The sequence below is a fragment of the Oryza sativa genome, chromosome 8 (assembly GCF_034140825.1).
Source record: "Oryza sativa Japonica Group chromosome 8, ASM3414082v1".
Taxonomy (NCBI): Eukaryota; Viridiplantae; Streptophyta; class Magnoliopsida; order Poales; family Poaceae; genus Oryza; species Oryza sativa.
Window position 1 is genome coordinate 3,835,951 of NC_089042.1, and position 18,153 is coordinate 3,854,103.

The following is an 18,153-nucleotide window of genomic DNA, read 5'->3' on the forward strand; positions in this document are numbered from 1 at the left end:
CCTCTCTCGTCTTCCTCCCCACGCCACGCCACGCCACGCCTCGCCATCGCGCGCGCGCTCTCGCTACGCCTCGCCTCGCCACCGCGCGCGCGCATCGATCGCTCGCCTCACCACCGCGGCGCGGCCATGGAGTCCTTGTCCAACGTCCTCGCGCGGCAGCCGATGATGGAGGTTTTCCAGGAGGTGGAGTTCGCGGCGCTGAGGATCTGGAAGAGCGGCTCCTACCTCCACGCCGACGAGGACGGGAGGTCCGTCTACGTCGGCAGCCTCCCCCGCGACGGCGGCGGTGACTCGAGGCACTGCGCGGTGTGGGCCGTCGAGCCGCCGATCGACGCCGCGGCGCCGCTGCCGCAGTACGTGCGCCTCCGCGGCGCCTACGGCCGCTACCTCGGGGCCCCCGACTCCTACGGCTCCCCGCTCCCCTTCCTCTCGGTGGACGCCGCGCAGCGCGACCGCGACAGGGTGGAGATGGACGCCATCATATGGCAGCCCGTCGCGTGCTCCGGCTCCGACGTCGTCGGCGGTCGCGATGCCCGCGGCGTCGTCCTCCTGCGCGACAGGTACGGGCGCTACCTGCGCGGCAGCAACAATCTCCTGGCTCCCCGCCGCAGCGTCCCTGTCAATCTCCTGTGTTAGAGTTTGTGTCGAATATGTGTACAAAATCGGTTACAGTTTAGGACTTTGAGTTGTACTAGGTATAAGACTAGAGTAAGAGTCGGACTCTATCCTAGGTTCTCTCATAAATAGAGGGGCGTGCCTGTTGTAACCGCATGGCGACTTAGCATAGCGAGAGAAAGCGGCTGCCGACAGCAACCGGCCGTGAGTCGTTGTAACTCTTATACGCTGTATATGCTGGATCGGGGAGGAGCGCCCATAATCAGTGCCCCGGAGATGTAGGCCTCGGCTGAACTCCGTTATCAAATATCGTGCCTCGGTGTCGTCATCATGTTTGGATCTCCTATGGCGTTTTCTTCTGTGGTTTGGTTTCCGATGTGATTTCGGGGCTGGTTTTATAACAAGTGGTATCAGAGCCTGCGGGAGATCCATGGTAGAGGTACGACGGAGGTGCTCCACGCCGCGACGACTACACAGGGTGTCCAGGGACGGACATGGACGCAAGGTGGAGCACGGCGGCGATCAACGGAATTTGATCGGTGGAATCGGACACTTCAGGCGGCGGTCTGAACCGTTCGATGGCTGCAATCAACAGGGAGATGACTAGATGTGGTGCTCGGGTTGATGGCGGCGGAAGCGATTGGCGATCCAATCGGTGGGTTGGACACTTCAGGCAGGTGGCTCGAACTTTCTGGTGAGCTACTCTCAACAGGGAGACGTGTGGCCACACGCTCGGGTTGATTGAAGCTGGAGGCGATCGGCGTTCTCGGTCGGTGGATCGAACACTCTGGGCGGGGTGGCCCGGGCCTTTTGATGAGCTGCGTTTGACAGGGAGACGGCTAGACGTAGCGCTCGGGTCGTTCGGCGGCTGGGAAGACGGCATGACGATTTGTCGGCTTCGGCTGATCAATCGGAGGTCGGAGCGGATTTGTTTGCGACGAACTTCGTGCGGCATGAACACGGCTTGGTGTGGTCGTTGTGTAGGTGCCGGCGGGATTCGGCGCGGGCCGGCTCCGGTCATTGGAGGCGGTGACGGTGCGCACAGGAGCAGCACAACAAAATTGGATCAAGCAATAGGAGCTTCTTGGACTTTTGCCATGGATCGCATGCAGTCACGAGGAACAAGCTTGGTTTCGTGGTGGCTGTGGATGTGTGCATGCATGCGGCAAGGGTGTCCATTGGCATATTGTGTGTAGGTCTATTCACAGAGCAGCAAATTGGTATCGGAATCCAATTGCAGAGGATGTGCAGTTTGTGTAGCTGGTGGAGGTCGACACGGTTGCGGAGTTGTTTATCAACTCGGAGTCGCGATGGACGTGGAGATCAGCACGGAGGCTAGGTGGCTGGAATTGACAGCAAGAATAACTGTGCATCAGGGCTTCTGCGTTATGATTCGAAGGCAAGGCTGCGGTGGTGCAGGAGTGGGGCAAAGGTGCGTGAAGAAAATCCCGGGCAACAGCGGGTAAAAATCGTTGAGGGTGTCAGCGGGCTGTTTGGCAGTACAGGATATATCCAGGATCTGTGGGGTTTACATGATGGGGATATATGAAATCTGCGTCACTGAAGAGGAAGAGCGAGCGCTATGGTGATAATTTCTTCGGGTGATTCAAGGCAACGGTGAATTTTCTCAAAATTATCGGATATTCAGTCTATGGATGCGGGAAGGCGTGGATGTTGAATTCGTTAGCTCGGTTCATAAGACAACAAGGAATAAATGGTTCTCTTCATGTCTGGTGAGTTTGATTTATCTATTTGGTGATGACACAAGTTATCTAGCCATGGATTAGTTCAAGTCAAATTGAAAATGGAAGATGGAGGTGAACATGGTCTTCGGGAAGTCTATGATGTGACAGCTAGGAAGGAATTCAAATTTCGCTTGGCAAGACGACTGTGGTGATAGGTGAGAAAGTGGAGCACTGTTGCAGGTGGAGTCAAGAGGAAGAAATTACAGAGATAGCGGGAGTCTCTTGTTTACGGTAAGCCTGGTGGAGGCTTGTCGGGGCGGCTCGGCGTGAGCGGCGGAAGAACCAACTCAAGTCCGAGTACACGAGGTTCGAGCAAGTAACATATTCAGGTTGGCGTGGCATATTCGCCAAGGTGGAGTTTGTTAGAGTTTGTGTCGAATATGTGTACAAAGTCGGTTACAGTTTAGGACTTTGAGTTGTACTAGGTATAAGATTAGAGTAAGAGTCGGACTCTATCCTAGGTTCTCTCATAAATAGAGGGGCGTGCCTGTTGTAACCGCATGGCGACTTAGCATAGCGAGAGGGAGCGGCTGCCGGCGGCGACCGGCCGTGAGTCGTTGTAACTCTGATACGCTATATATGCTGGATCGGGGAGGAGCGCCCGTAATCAGTGCCCCGGAGATGTAGGCCTCAGCTGAACTCCATTATCAAATATCGTGCCTCGGTGTCGTCATCATGTTTGGATCTCCTATGGCGTTTTCTTCCGTGGTTTGGTTTCCGATGTGATTCCAGGGCTGGTTTTATAACATCCTGTTTCGGTGGGAGGTGGTGCGTGTCCCCCTCAGTCAAGCCAGGCCGGAGCTGTCAGGACCTAGGGAGCAGAAATGGACGGATTCAGCACTCGGGAGTAGAAATTTGGGAAAAGTTGGTGGTCGCCGCAAGAACCCTAACACTAGATCTATTCTACTCCTATGAGACAAAGATAATTGAGTTTTTCGTCATATCTTTCATTCCTCATCGGGCTGATTAAGTATCGATTACACTCTTGGATAACTCAGCACACACACAGCTGTAAAGAAAGTTACAGAACAAAACGACAAACGCTGACGACTACAGTGACTCGGACACGCGACTCCACCGTTGGATTTAACATGTATCCTTCTCAGCCGTCAGATCTTCATATTTCCCCTTTCTCCCAAACGTTATCTTCAATTCTTCAGAAAATTCAGAAAGTTCAGATACAGAGCTCTTCCATTTCAGACTTCAGGTCCTGACATTGCCCCCTTCTTAAGTTGAAACTTGTCCTCAAGGTTCAAAATTTGGGAATGTAGCCCTGATGAATGTAGCATCCTCCCATGTAGCATCAGCTGGCGATAGATTGCGCCACAACACCAGCCATTGTACCACTGGTTCTCCTCTCCTTGGAATCATTCGACGTTGCAGAATTGCTACAGGTTCTGCCTTTATCTGCCCGTCGGGTCCTACCAGTGGTAAATTAGGCATTGGAACAGCATGGCGCCCCAGATGCTTCTTCAATTGGCTCACATGGAACACAGGGTGGATATTAGCTCCTTCAGGTAGCTGAAGTTTGTATGCCACTTGACCAATCTTTTGTTCCACCCGAAATGGTCCATAGAACTTGGACCTTAGCTTCAAGGATCCTCTCACACCCAAGGCATTCTGCCTGTATGGTTGCAATTTGAGATATACCATATCTCCCACCTGCAATTCCCTCTCAGTCCTGTTCCTGTCCGCATAGTGCTTCATTCTCTTCTGAGCAGCATCCATACTACTCTTGAGGTTTTGAATTATAGCCTCCTTCTCTTCCAAAGAAACTCTTGCCTCAGCAGAAACATTGCAGGGAACGGAGAATTCATTGATCTGTGGGGGAGTGTACCCATAAAGTGCCTTGAATGGGGTCATCTGAATTGCTGTGTGATATGTGGTATTGTACCACCATTCAGCCAGTGCTAGCCAAGAGTACCAGTTCTGAGGTTCCTTGAAAGTCATGTTCCTGAGATAGGATTCCAAGCACTGATTCACCCTCTCACTTTGCCCATCTGTTTGTGGGTGATAGGCCGTGCTGAACCTCAGGTTGACCCTTCTGGCTTTGAACAGCTCCTGAAACAGGTTACTAGTAAATATCCTATCTCTATCAGTGACTATGACCAGTGGCATCCCATGTAATTTGTGTATGTTATCCATAAATGCCTCCACTACTTGTTCTACAGTATAGGGGTGAGACAGAGCAATGAAATGAGCATACTTTGTGAGTCTGTCAACTACAACCAATATGACATCCTTTCCCTTTGATTTAGGCAGCCCCTCAATGAAGTCCATAGTGATGTGAGACCAAGCCATATCCGGTACTTCAAGTGGACTGAGTAGCCCAGGGATGTGCACATGTTCAATTTTTGTCACCTGACATGTTGGGCATTCTCTAATGTATACTTCTACCTCCCTCTTCATTCCTGGCCAATAAAATAGTTTCTTGATTCTGTGATAGGTGGCTCTAATTCCAGAGTGGCCTCCAAAGGCTGATTCATGATATGCCCTCAACAACTACTGCCTGATGTCACTGACACTTCCCACATATATTCTTCCCTTGTATTTGAGCAACCCAGATTCTTCTTTATACAATTGCTCCGGATCCATATCAGTCCCAATTAAGCTAATGATTTTATGTGCCAATACATCCCCTTCATAGCTCCTTTTGATGTCTGTCACCCACTCAGGAATCACCACTGTTATAGCTTGACATGATTCAGCAGGGACTGCTTCTGAAATTTTCCCCCTGGACAGGGCATCAGCCACTAAATTCTCCTTCCCAGCCTTATATTCAATTGAGTAATCATACTCCATCATCTTCAATAATAATTTGTGTTGAATGCCCTCTACCAATCTTTGGTTCATCATATACTTTAGACTCTGCTGGTCTGTCTTGATTACTAGTTTGTTCCCCAGAATGTAGTGTCTCCATTTCTTAAGTGCTTCTAAAATAGCCATAGCCTCCTTTTCATAAATTGACTGTGCTGCTGCCTTGGGCCCTAATGCTTTACTAAGGTATGCAATGGGTTTCCCTGTCTGCATTAGCACAGCCCCTATTCCTGTGTTGCAGGCATCTGCCTCGATCACAAATGGTTGTGAGAAATCTGGCATTGTCAGCACTGGGCTGGTACTCAATCTCAGCTTCAGTTCTTCAAATGCTGTTGTTTGTTCTGGGCCCCATTGGAATGCATCTTTCCTTAACATATCATGTAAGGGCCTGCATATCACACCATATCCCTTGATGAATCTCCTGTAATAACCAGCCATCCCCAAGAACTCTCTCAATTCAGTAATGTTGTTAGGTATTTTCCTCCTCCGAATCCCTTCTACCTTCTCGGGGTCTGTAGCTACCCCTTCACTGGAAATAATGTGCCCCAAGTATGCAATTCTATCCAAACCGAATTCACACTTCTTCAGTTTGATCACCAAGTGGTTATCTAACAGAGCCTGCATTACTAGTTTAATATGTTCTAGGTGCTCCTCCTTGTTTTTGCTATATATGAGAATATCATCAAAAAACACAAGCACGAATTTTCTGAGATAAGGGGCTAACACCTGATTCATCAAAGCTTGGAAGGTGGCTGGTGCATTGGTCAATCCAAACGGCATCACATTATACTCATAGTGGCCCAAGTGAGTCCTGAAGGCTGTTTTATGCACATCATCTGGATGCATTCGGATTTGATGATACCCCGAACGCAGATCCAATTTGGAGAACACCCTGGACCCATGTAGTTCATCCAGTAAATCTTCTATGATCGGCATTGGGAATTTGTTCTTGATAGTTTGCCCATTCAGCTGTCTATAATCAACACAAAGTCTCCACGACCCATCCTTCTTCCTGACCATGACAGCTGGTGAAGAATAGGGGCTATCACTGATCTGGATCTCTTGGGATTGTATTAACTCTGCTATGATATTTTCCATGGATTCCTTCTGGTAGTGGGGAACCCTGTAAGGTCTGAGGTTGGGTGGATCTGACCCAGTCTTCAAGTTAATGGTGTGATCACACTTCCTCCTTGGAGGTAGGCCCTGAGGTTCTTTCAGAACCTGTGGAAATTTCAGTAAAATTTCTTGGATTTCAGGAGGGATAACATGCTTCTCATTTTCCTTTTCTACAGAAATAGTATGGATCTGGATTACACATCCCACAGCCCCTTTTCTGATCAACTTACCCATCTTCTTTTCTCCTACCCTGGCTCTTTTGCCAGGTTTAGTGAAGTCTTGCAGTATAATCTTCTGTTTCTCCTTTGTGATTACCAACTCCCGCTGTTTCAGGTCCAAAGTGATTGGACTGTGAGTAAATATCCAGTCAGCCCCCAGAATTATCTCATACCCCTTTAGTGGAATTAAATTAAAACCATTGCTAAAGTCTTCTCCTTGTATTTGGTATTTGATTTCAGGCACTTGGTCTTCTGACAGTAACTCTCCTCTTCCAGCAACAACTATCTTCTTGGCCAGAGTCTGATGTATAGGGCACTTACTCTTGAGAGCAAACTCTTGGTCCATAAAGGTTCCTGTACTTCCACTGTCCACTAGACCCACTGCTCTCCTTCCATTTATCAAGATCATCACTAAAAAAGTGTCTGGTCTAGTTGTCCCTTGCAAAGCATTCTGAGATATGCACATTAGCTCCACTTTGGCTCCCTCTTGGACAGGTTTCTCTTGCTCAACAGGTGGTTCTTCCTCCTGAATAACCTCCTCTGCATTGCCCTCACTGTCTTCCCCTTGTTCCTCATCCTCCACCAACAAAGCATGTAATGCTTGTTTAACTTTGCACTGATGTCGAGGAAACCATGGTTCTTTACAGAACCAACACTTCTTTTCTTCCTTCTTATCCACCTCTCCTCTCAGCTGGTTTCTTGGCCCCATTGGTCTCCCCTGATTACCAGCAAACTGCTGTTGGTTTCTATTTCTGTTGAAATTGTAAATTGCTCTCTTAGCATTTGCTGCTCTCTCATAATTCTTAGCATACCAGTAAGATTGCAATAATCCCTGAGGTTTTTGGCCACTTACATCATGTTTGATATCCCCTCTTAATCCCCCAATGAAACAACTGTTGAGGTATTGTTCTTGCAAGTATGGGTGTTCCCTCCGGACCAAATCAACACATTCCTCGAACTTATCAATATATTGTGTTACTGATAAGTTAGCCTGCTTTACATTCTGTAATTGCTCCACTGCCTCATGGTCACTAGCTTCACAAAATCGGTCACACATCATGGCTGCAAGTTGGGGCCATGAGATTAGTTGCCACGGAATTCCCACACCTCTGAACCACCAAGCAGCTCTTCCACTCAAATGAGCCAAAGCCAAATTTACCCATTGTTCATGAGGTGTTCCGGTTAATTCATAGAACTTTTCGCATTGCTTCAGCCAGCCAATCACATCATCTCCTTCAAACAATGAAATTTCTAGCCTAGGGCCTTTGATGATTGCTTCAGCATACACCGCATTACCTCATTGCGTCAGGTGAACATTTCTCATCTGATCCATCCTAGGAACACTAGGACCTGCCCCAAAATGCTGTCCAAACACACTGAACTGAGGTTGTGTGGTGGAATAGGTGGGTATGTGTTGTGGGGTATGTGTTGTGGAAAGACTTGCCCTGTTCCATTACTTCCAGCTACAAAAGGCATCGAGGCCATGCAGTTGGACATTCTAGGCTGAGTAACATTTGGCTCAATGAAAAATCCTCCCCCTTGACTCATGATAGGAGCAGTACCAGTAAGCATTGGACCAGAACCATCAATTATATCAGCCAAAGCAGTAGTGGCATTCACATCATGAGGAGCTCCACTTACCCTTTCTGAAGCTTCTCCCGTTTCTGGCCTCTTTTCAGGATCTCCTTCACCCAAGCTAGCACACATCACCTTAAGCAGCTTCTTGACTTCAGCCATTTCGTTCTTCAGCCCCTTCAACGCCCCAAGATCCTTCTTGATTGTGGCTATCTCCACTCTCATCTCAGTCAACTCCTCCACACCATCCATGGATTCTTGGGATCGGGTCTTGGTCACCATTCCTCGTCGGTCCTTCCCGGCTACAGGATAGGTTCAGGATCTAAATCCCTCCCCTATTCTCCCCTGCAGCCTGTCTACTGCCGCCAACCTCGAGGCCGGGCTCAGGGATTTTACAGCCTACGCCAACCCTCACCACAGATCGAGGCACGCCGTCACCACCGGATCAGTTCCCCACAGCTCAGGGATTTTACGGCAGCAAATCCGCAGATCGCCACCAACCTTCACCGCACAAGAACTGAGAGCCAAGGAAAGATTCTGCTCTGATACCTATGTCAGGACCTAGGGAGCAGAAATGGACGGATTCAGCACTCGGGAGTAGAAATTTGGGAAAAGTTGGTGGTCGCCGCAAGAACCCTAACACTAGATCTATTCTACTCCTATGAGACAAAGATAATTGAGTTTTTCGTCATATCTTTCATTCCTCATCGGGCTGATTAAGTATCGATTACACTCTTGGATAACTCAGCACACACACAGCTGTAAAGAAAGTTACAGAACAAAACGACAAACGCTGACGACTACAGTGACTCGGACACGCGACTCCACCGTTGGATTTAACATGTATCCTTCTCAGCCGTCAGATCTTCATATTTCCCCTTTCTCCCAAACGTTATCTTCAATTCTTCAGAAAATTCAGAAAGTTCAGATACAGAGCTCTTCCATTTCAGACTTCAGGTCCTGACAGGAGCTCCCGATCGCCGCTCAGGTGAGCTCCTCCTCTCCGTTCTCTTCTCGTGTGTTTGTTGCGTCTCTTGGAGTTGATTTGGGTGGCAGATCAATCTTGGTTGTTGCAAGAACTAACCGTTTTGCTCTGTGAATTGATCGAATTCCTTCTGCTGCCGTTGTTGATTTTGTGCAGTCCGGCTTGGTCGCGGCGTGCTTCCCACCGCTGCTGCGCGTGATCGAGTTCGTGGGCGAAGACGACCTCGACAACATCGGCGAGGGAGAAATCTGGACTTTGGTTGAGACCAGAGGGAGGTCGGTGAGGCTCCTGAAAGAGAAGATCGCGAAGCTTGTGGGCTACGACGACTTCACGATGTGCGTCAGCGCCGGCCGCCATGGGCAGTTCACCCCTCTGCTCATCGACCTGCGTCGCAGCCGGGAGACCCTGAACATCGTCCTCCTCAGGACCAACAGCGAAGGTAAACATCCCAGTTCGAGTATGAATGTTGCTGAATTTTCTGAACAATGTCTATGTGGTTCTGAATTTTGCTGTTGTTGACGAGAAATCTTGTGTTATGTAGTTCAGCACTGTAGATTTCCTAGCATTGCGTTTCTGCCTGTCTGTTGAATTTGTGGAAGATGCAGTTCTGTGTAAAATCTTGTTCCTGCTTGTTGAGTTAGGAAGTGAAATTATGTCTGAACTTATCTGATAAATTTTGAAGTGAAATTATGTCTGAACTTATCTGACAAATTTTCATGTTAGGAATTACCAGAAAATCGTATGCACTAATTCTGTGTATCTTGGCAATAGGACTTATCTGAATATAGCAGACAAGCAGAACCAGTAGTAGTTAATACTATGTGCCTCTAGCTAACGACTACTATTGTTGTTAGGCACAACTAAAATGCATGGTCTAAAACCAGTTCAAGCGTTTATTGTCTGCTTAACTTGCTCTGAAAATGATCATATCAGTAGTTCAGTGGTGAAGTTCAACTTGTTTCGAGTAACATTTTACTTGCAGATTTACTTGCACCGTTTTTATTTGCAAGAGTTGTACTGCTTGTGTATCATACTGTCAATGATTTCTAACTGCGTGATTCCTTTGCTATGGCTGCAGCGGATAATCAGTTGATATTCCCAAATGTCAGTGAAATTGCTGTCAAATGGATCAAGGCGAACCAAGATTGATTTAGTGAATCCTTTTGTGCTGAAGTTTTGACAGGCTCAGGGAACTCGACAGAAGATTAGTGTGTTGGTTAGAGACATATTGAGTGAAATTTTTAGTTCAGCCGATTCTGGAATACAGTTTCATGTTTGCTCAGCTGTAGAGTGGCTGAAAAATCTCAAATTGTCAGGGTGTTCAATGGGTGTATTACCACGGTTTACGTACTTTGTGAACAGGGTTTTCTGACGAAAATATTGGTCATGGTGACAATTAGTATTCATTCCTAGTATGGATTGATGGCAAGAATGTGCTTAACTACTGAAATATATACTGTTCAAGATAAGTGAACTTTGACGAGTGTTCTGAAATCTGATGCATGGTGTTCTGAATTCTGATGTGTGTTAGAATATGCATGGTGTTCTGAATTCTGATTAGTGATGGCAGTAACTGAATCTCCTGAAGGCTGAAGCATTCAGGGCGTGTCCCTGTCCATCTATTTGGGAATCCTGACGGTGCCAATTTGCAGATGCTGCATGCTGTATTGCTGTGCTGAATCCAGTTAGTTGCTTGAGTATTAGTTCCAAAACTTAAGAACAACCGGGCGAAGGACTGATGGATTTCCACCTTGGAATCCTACCAAGTCCTAACTCTGTAAATTCACATCTTGGAAAAGAAGTGGACAGACTCTAATTTCACCCTGCAAATTGACTTCTGACAAAAATATTGATTGAGGTGACAATTAGCTATGTCTAGTATGGATTGATCACAAGAATGTGCTTAATTCCTGCAATACATTACTGGTACTGTTCATTGTAAACTAGGTAGAAATATGTGTATGATTGAGCTCTGAAGAGTGATGCCAGTAACTGAATCTCCTGAAGTATTCAGGGTGCGTCCCTGTCTTTCAATTTGGGATTTTCGACGGTGCTAGTTTGGAGATGCTACATGCTATACGTGGAATTTAGTTAGTTAGTAGCTTCTTTTACATGTTACGGTGATTACCTACACTAAACCAATTGTTAGATTAAAAAAGTAAATAACAGATGATAAGAGAGTTCTTGAAAAGTGAACTACCTTGATGAGTCTAAGATAGTTCAGTGTTAACATGCAGATTGATTGCTTAACATTCTTTTCAAGGCCAAGTTTGCTATATTGATTTTTATAGGGAGGATAAATAGATGTATTATATGGCATGGTCCAAAGAGTAGGGACGTAAAATAGACTTATTTTAGCTATATATATTATGTCGGAAAAAGTACACCGAAGGTCCCTCAACTTGTCATCAAGTTACAAAATCGTCCCCCAACTACAAAACCAAATATATGACATCCCGCAATTTACAAAAACCGTTCACTTTAGGTCCTTCGGCAGTTTTGACCCCGGTTTTATCCTAAGTGGCGGCTGAGTAGGCGTGGGACCCACGTGGGCCCCACATGTCAGCATGACCCACGTCATCACCCTCCTCCCTCTTCTCTCCCTTCCTCATATATCTATCTATCTCCCTTCTCTGCGGCAGTGCGAGGGGGGAGAGGAGGAGGGCGTCGGCGGCCGGCGACGGGCTGCGCGGCGGCGGTGATGGCGGCAACGGGCGACGCGATGGTGGTGGGTGGAAGAGCGGCGGGGGAGGGGCGGCGGCGGAGTAATGCGCGGGAGCGAGGGAGGAGCGGCGCGCGGGCTCCCCTACTGGCCGCCGCCCACCACCCACGGGGCCCACGAGGCGGTGATGGCGGCGGTGGCCGGTTGCGAATGGCGTCCACGGTGGCGGCCGATCGCGAATGGCGGCCGCGGCGGTAGGCACAGGATGGGGGCGGATCAGGAGGAGGAGACACGCGTTACGGCGAGCTTGCTGGCGGCGAGGCGGGCGCTGCGAGCCGGGGTGGAGAAGTCGCTGCGAGGGCGACAGTGCGAGGCGGGAGAGGAGGGCGTCGGCACCGGGCGACGAGGCGGTGGAGGGGCGGCAAGCGGAGGAGCGGCGCGCGAGCTCCCCTGCCGCCCATGAAGCCCACGAGGCAAAACTCCATCTCTCCCCGTCTCGCGCCACTCTGAGCATGGTTGTGCCACTACCCCGTGCCCGCTGCCGCTGCGTTGTCTACGTCGGCAACATCGCATTGCCGCACAGAAGGGAGAGAGAGATGAGGAAGGGAGAGAAGGGTGAGAAGGATGGTGATGACATGGCACGGCTCACACTGACATGTAGTGCTTACATGGGTCCCACGCTGACTCAGCCGCCACGTCGGATAAAACCGGGGTCAAAACCACCGAAGGACCTAAAGCGGATGGTTTTGTAAGTTGAAGGACCTAAAGCATATGATTTTTCAAAAAAAAAATCACGATAAGGTGCCCATGCCTTCAGGCCAGCCCGGTACGGCACGGAGGTGGAGCACGTGGGCTGGCACGGCCCGGCCTGTCATGTAGTTTGGGCCATGCCAGCCCGACAAAACTTGTCCCGGGCATGACCGGGTCTGGCCCATGCCGTGCCAGGCGGCCCATATGGCCAACTATAAGCCGTCCTCTTCCTCCCTTCCCACCCGGCGTGCTCCCCGGGCGCCGCCACCAGAACGACCGCTGCCGGAGCCAACTCCCTCCCCACCTCTCTCTCTCTCTTCCTCCGCCATCCCCGTCCCGTCGTCTGTCCGCCGCCGGCGACTCTCCGATTCGCTCGCGGAGTAGCGGTTGGGCGGCTCCCCCCACTCCCTCTCTCTGCTAAGGTGAGATTTGCAACGAGAAAGATCATTTGGCTTCGCTTGGGATAGGAAGTTTTAGTCCAAAACGAAGATAAATAAATACCAGGTTTTCTGTTCAAAACTACTAATACTTTCTCTCCGGTGATCTGTCTCTAACCCTAACCCAAAGGGGTGGGAGGCACCCATCGATCTAGATCTCTCTTCTGATTCTTCAGAGTAGCAGCCTAGTTGTTTGTGGTGGGGGAGAAGAAGATCCACAGCAATTCAATCCGATCGATCGATCGATTTATGATGAGCACCCGTCGGTTTGTTTATCTGGTGCTGGGGGAGTTTGGCCGCCGCCGCAGCAACTATACGCTGCGCAACATTGACATGGAGCGCTTCTTCCTGCCACGTCCAACCCCGGTGCCATCCGTGGCGTCGGCCGCCGACGCGGTGGAGTATGCTAGCCTGCCATGCCCAGCCATGACCTTCTACCCTCCCTTCTCCAAGTTGTTTGCGAACCAGAAGATGGAGTTCCTCCTCCTTGGAGGCAATCACAGCAACGCGGTGGTCGCCGTCGACCAGACCTGCCGCACCGTCCTCTACGACCCCGGCGAGCACGCCGTCCGCACCATGCCCGCCCTTCCCTACCAGGTGAGGTTGCCTACCACCTCCGTCACCGTCGGGGACGACCTCTACATCCTCGACATGCCGCGCCACGAAGATGACGACGACGACGGCGACGGCTGCTTCTATGGGCTCATCTACGAGGATGGATTGAATGAGGATTGGCGATGCCGCGCTCTCCCCCCGCCGCCACCGCCGCTGTCCGATCTCCATGTCCACTCCTACGCCGTCGTCGGTGACACGGAGATCTGGATGTCCACGCACGGCGGTGGCATCTACTGCTTTGACACGGTGAGCCATGCGTGGAGCACAGTGGCCACCGGCTGGACGTTGCCATTTACCGGTCTCGCCGAGTATTGCCATGAGCACGGCCTTTGGTTTGGCTTCTCACGCAGCAATAGAGACATGAGCAGGAACTTTGTCCTCTCCGCTCTGGACCTCGATGGCGGCTCGAAGCTGCCGGTGCTTCACCGCCTTCCTCTGGAGTTCACACCGCCCGACGCCCTCAATCTTGAAAGCTCATACCTCGTGAACCTTGGACACGGCAAGTTCTGCATCGCCAGGTTCTTCCATACCGATGAGGATCACCGTGACGGCGAGGAGCTGTTCGCCGTGTTAACCGCCGTCGAGGTGGAGCGCTGCGATGATGACGACGATGCTGGTGGTGCCAATGGTGGAGGGCTCCGCATGCTGAAGCACAGGTCTGAGATGTACAAGCTCAACAGCGAAATGATGTATTGGGTGCTTTAGTCATGCGACACTTTAGTTCCAAGGGCCTCAAATCACTGACCAAAGCAATGATTTGAGGCCCTACTTTACTCTTAACTGAGCTAGATCAGGAAGGATAAATGTTTTATCATGTTCAATAGCAGGTCTGCTTTAATGACACAATAATATAATAAAATGGCTTTTAATCATACGAATACGTGTCCGATCTTTTGAGTTGTGTCTTTGTTGTTATTTGTGATCGTTTCGTGATCAGATATGGCACTAAATTTATTTCGTTTCAGTCAATTTTCTGATCGTTAGATAAATAGATGTATTATATGGCACGGTCCAAAGAGTAGGGACGTAAAATAGACTTATTTTAGCTATATATATTATGTCGGAAAAAGTACACCGAAGGTCCCTCAACTTGTCATCGAGTTACAGAATCGTCCCCCAACCGCAAAACCAGATATAGGACATCCCGCCATTTACAAAAACCGTTCACTTTAGATCCTTCGGTGGTTTTGACCCCGGCTTTGTCCTACGTGGTGGCTGAGTCAGCGTGGGACCCCACGTGGGCCCACATGTCAGCATGACCCACGTCATCAACCTCCTCCCACTTTTCTCCCTTCCTCATCTATCTCTCTCTCTCTCCCTTCTTTGCGGCAGTGCGAGGGGGGAGAGGAGGAGGGCGTTGGCGGCCGGCGACGGGCTGCGCAGCAGCGGTGACGGCAGCGACTGGCGACGCGACGATGATGGGTGGAGGAGTTGCGGGGCAGGTGGCGGGGGAGGGGTGGCGTGCATGCGGTAGCGGAGCAGCGGCGCGCGGGCTCCCCCACCGGCTGTCGCCCACCGCCCACGAGGCCCACGAGGCGGTGATGGTGGCGGCGGCCGGTCGTTGAATGGCGGCTGTGGCGGTAGGCACGGGATCGGGATGGATCAGGAGGAGGAGGGACGCGTTACGACGAGCCTGCTGGCGGCGAGGCGGGCGCTGCGAGCCGGGGTGGAGAAGTCGCTGCGAGGCCGACAGTGCGAGGCGGGAGAGGAGGGCGTCGGCGACGGGCGACGCGGCAGCGGAGGGGCAGTGCGCGGGCTCCCCCGCCGGCCGCCGGCCACCGCCCACGAGGCCCACGAGGCAAATCTCCATCTTTCCCCGTCTCGTGCCACTCTAAGCATGGCTGTGCCACTGCCCCGTGCCCGCTGCCGCCATGGCCAATGTGAACTGCCGCTGCCGCTGCGTCGTCTACCTCGGCAACATCGCCTTCCATGCCTCCGATGCCGAGCTCCGCGCCGCCGCTGCCTCGTGGGCCTCGTGGGCGGCGGCCGGCGGGGAAGCCCGCGCGCTGCTCCTCTCCTCGCCGCCCGCACGTCGCCCCTCCCTCGCTGTCCGCCCGCCGCTCCTCCCACCGCCGCCGCCTCGTGGGCCTTGAGGGCGGCAGCCGATGGGGGAGCCCGCGCACCGCTCCTTCCCCCGCTCCCGCGCGTTGCTCCGCCGCCACCCGCACGCCGCCCCTCCCTCGCCGCCCACCCCGCAGCTCATCCCCCACCGCCGTCGTGTCGCCCGTCGCCGGCTGCCGATACCCTCCTCCTCTCCTGCCTCGCACTGCCGCACAGAAGGGAGAGAGAGATGAGGAAGGGAGAGAAGAGGGAGAAGGATGGTGATGACGTGGGTCATGCTGACAGGTGGAGTCCACGTGGGTCCAACGCTAACTCAGCCGCCACGTCGGATAAAACCGAGGGCAAAATAACCGAAGGACCTAAAGCGGACGGTTTTGTAAGTTGAGGGATGCCTTATATCTGGTTTTGCGGTTGGGGGACGATTTTGTAACTCAATGACAAGTTGAGGGACCTTTGGTGTACTTTTTCCTATTATGTCACAACTCAAAGAAGAGGGAGGAGAAATAGACTTATTTTGAAAAATAGTACGATGGGTTGCCCGTACCTTCGGGCCAGCCCGGCACGGCACAGAGGTGGAGCACGTGGGCTGGCCCGACATATAGGTTGGGATGTGCCGGCCCGACAAATCTTGTACCGGACACGACCAGGTCTGGCCCGTGCCATGCCGGGCGGCCCATATGGCCAACTATAACCCCCCGGCTAACTCACGAATTTTTTTTATTTTTAATTTTTTTTATTAAAAGTTTTACAAAAATAATTTTTCATTTTGAAAATTAACAGAAGTGGTCGCCTACCGCCCTCTGGGAGGGCGATTTTTAAAAATCGCCATCCCAGAGGGCGGCGAAAGTGACGTGGCAGACGGCCGTTCGCTCTCGGGCGACGGCCGTCAACGAAATTTGCAGGCGGCCCCCTTGCCGCCCTCCGCTAGGGCGATTTTGTACTGTGCGGGGGGCCGCCTGCAAATGGGCGGCGGGGGGCCTGGAATTTTGCAGGCGGCCCCCTTGCCGCCCTGGGGGAGGGCGATTTTATACTGTGCTTTATATTTTTTTATAAATATCAATAGTTATCAAATCTTTTTATATTGAAAACTATACAAGATTAAAATCTCCAAGACTGGTAAAATACAATTTTATTATTTTTTAGGGCCTATTTGGAATGTTACCGTACAAATATTTTGTTAGTGCCAAAATATAAGCAAGTTTTGGCACTACCAAATATTTGGTAAGGTAAAATTGCATTTGATCATATTTGGTTTGCTGCCAAAATGTAAAATTGTAGAAAAGAATGTTCTACATAATCTCAAATCTAGATTACGTATTACCAATGAATAGGCTTCAATCGAAATCAAACACAAGTACTATTCAAATTACCAAAATATTGGTAGGGCATGTTTTTGGTAGCAATCCAAATAGGCCCTTAGTCTTACGCATACAAAAAATCACCACCATAATTAAACATTGTAATGATAAGATAGATAAGAAGTGCCATCGATACACGGTACAAATTTGTCGATCCCGACGAATCAAGCATGCGGTAACCTATCGGCCCCTTCTAGGTCGGTCAGAATGCATTGCATTCTCGTGGTCCTTCAATCGTTGATACTCTACTTGTGTTTCTGACTCTGTTATCTTCTGGCCATGATATGATGGAGTGATATTGTCGATCCATCGAGTAAATCCACACATCCTTGGATTGCCCTGTAAAAATAGTAATGTTATTCAGTTTGGGTAGTAATTTTGTGCAAATCATAGCGGATTTTGTAAATGGTTAGACATACAACGAAATCGTTGTCTACATTGGGGCAGACAAAATATCTCCTTCCAAATGTTTGTTCAGCAAAGGATGTAGCCACCTGCCAGCGATCTCTGCACCCACACTTTGGACGCTCGGACCATTTAGGTAACCCTAATGGATTGTTCCTCTAGTCTAAGCTTGCAATTTCCACCCGACGTTCGTACTCCATCCAAGCATGAATGAACTGTATGGTCGGTTCAGGTTGCGTTATCGGCCCGCCACTTGAAGTAACTCTGACTGTGTCAATCCATTGTACGAATTGACATTTCCTTACATCCTCCTATGTACATCCATTTTGGGATAGTTAAGTTAATGATAGTACTGAGGAGTGATGAAAAGAATAGTTGTAATTACCACGAAATCATCGTCGACAATGTTTGGACACACGAAACACCTTTGACCTCGAGTTCGGTGCCTTACGGACCTTATGACCTGACAACGGTCACCACAACGACACTCCGGACGCTCACGCCACGTGGGGAGTCCTAGGGGATTTACGTGCCATTCTAAAGCCTCAGCAGCAATTCGACGTTCATGCTCATCCTTCCGCCTTAGGTAGTCCGATCTTGTTTCACTACGTGGGTAAGCACGTGTTCCGTCGTTTTGTGGGTTCTCCATGTCTACCCACTCGATGAAGTTGCACATTGGACGATATGTCTGCGTAAGATGTTACAATTGTGTACGAAGAAGTTAGTTTTTTTATCCATTTGAACTTCGAATAGATGAAGCATACCTGATCAAAGTTCGCGCATTGGAAGAATCT

The 18,153-nt window shown here is 50.2% G+C and overlaps 2 protein-coding genes and 1 long non-coding RNA gene across 3 annotated transcripts; all 3 read left to right on the forward strand.

The window, feature by feature from the left end:
* The first annotated feature begins 126 nt into the window (after positions 1 to 126).
* LOC112936107 (uncharacterized) lies at positions 127 to 636 on the forward strand. The gene has a single exon (XM_026027580.1). It carries the CDS (start codon positions 127 to 129, stop codon positions 634 to 636), a length of 510 nt encoding a protein of 169 aa, XP_025883365.1.
* Positions 637 to 9,012: 8,376 nt separating this feature from the next.
* Positions 9,013 to 10,564, forward strand: LOC136351454 (uncharacterized). The gene is made up of 3 exons (XR_010734573.1): positions 9,013 to 9,074; positions 9,228 to 9,510; positions 10,150 to 10,564. It is a non-coding gene; the product is annotated as an uncharacterized lncRNA (long non-coding RNA).
* A 2,169-nt stretch (positions 10,565 to 12,733) lies between these two features.
* LOC107277466 (uncharacterized) lies at positions 12,734 to 14,407 on the forward strand. Its single transcript, XM_066303646.1, has 2 exons — positions 12,734 to 12,905; positions 13,051 to 14,407. Exon 2 carries the CDS (start codon positions 13,170 to 13,172, stop codon positions 14,238 to 14,240), a length of 1,071 nt encoding a protein of 356 aa, XP_066159743.1. The 5' UTR covers positions 12,734 to 12,905; positions 13,051 to 13,169; the 3' UTR covers positions 14,241 to 14,407.
* Positions 14,408 to 18,153: the final 3,746 nt, after the last annotated feature.

Excerpts from the sequence above, each read along its gene's own strand:
- LOC112936107 (XM_026027580.1), top strand. The coding sequence starts at position 127 with ATGGAGTCCTTGTCCAACGTCCTCGCGCGGCAGCCGATGATGGAGGTT.
- LOC107277466 (XM_066303646.1), top strand. The coding sequence starts at position 13,170 with ATGATGAGCACCCGTCGGTTTGTTTATCTGGTGCTGGGGGAGTTTGGC.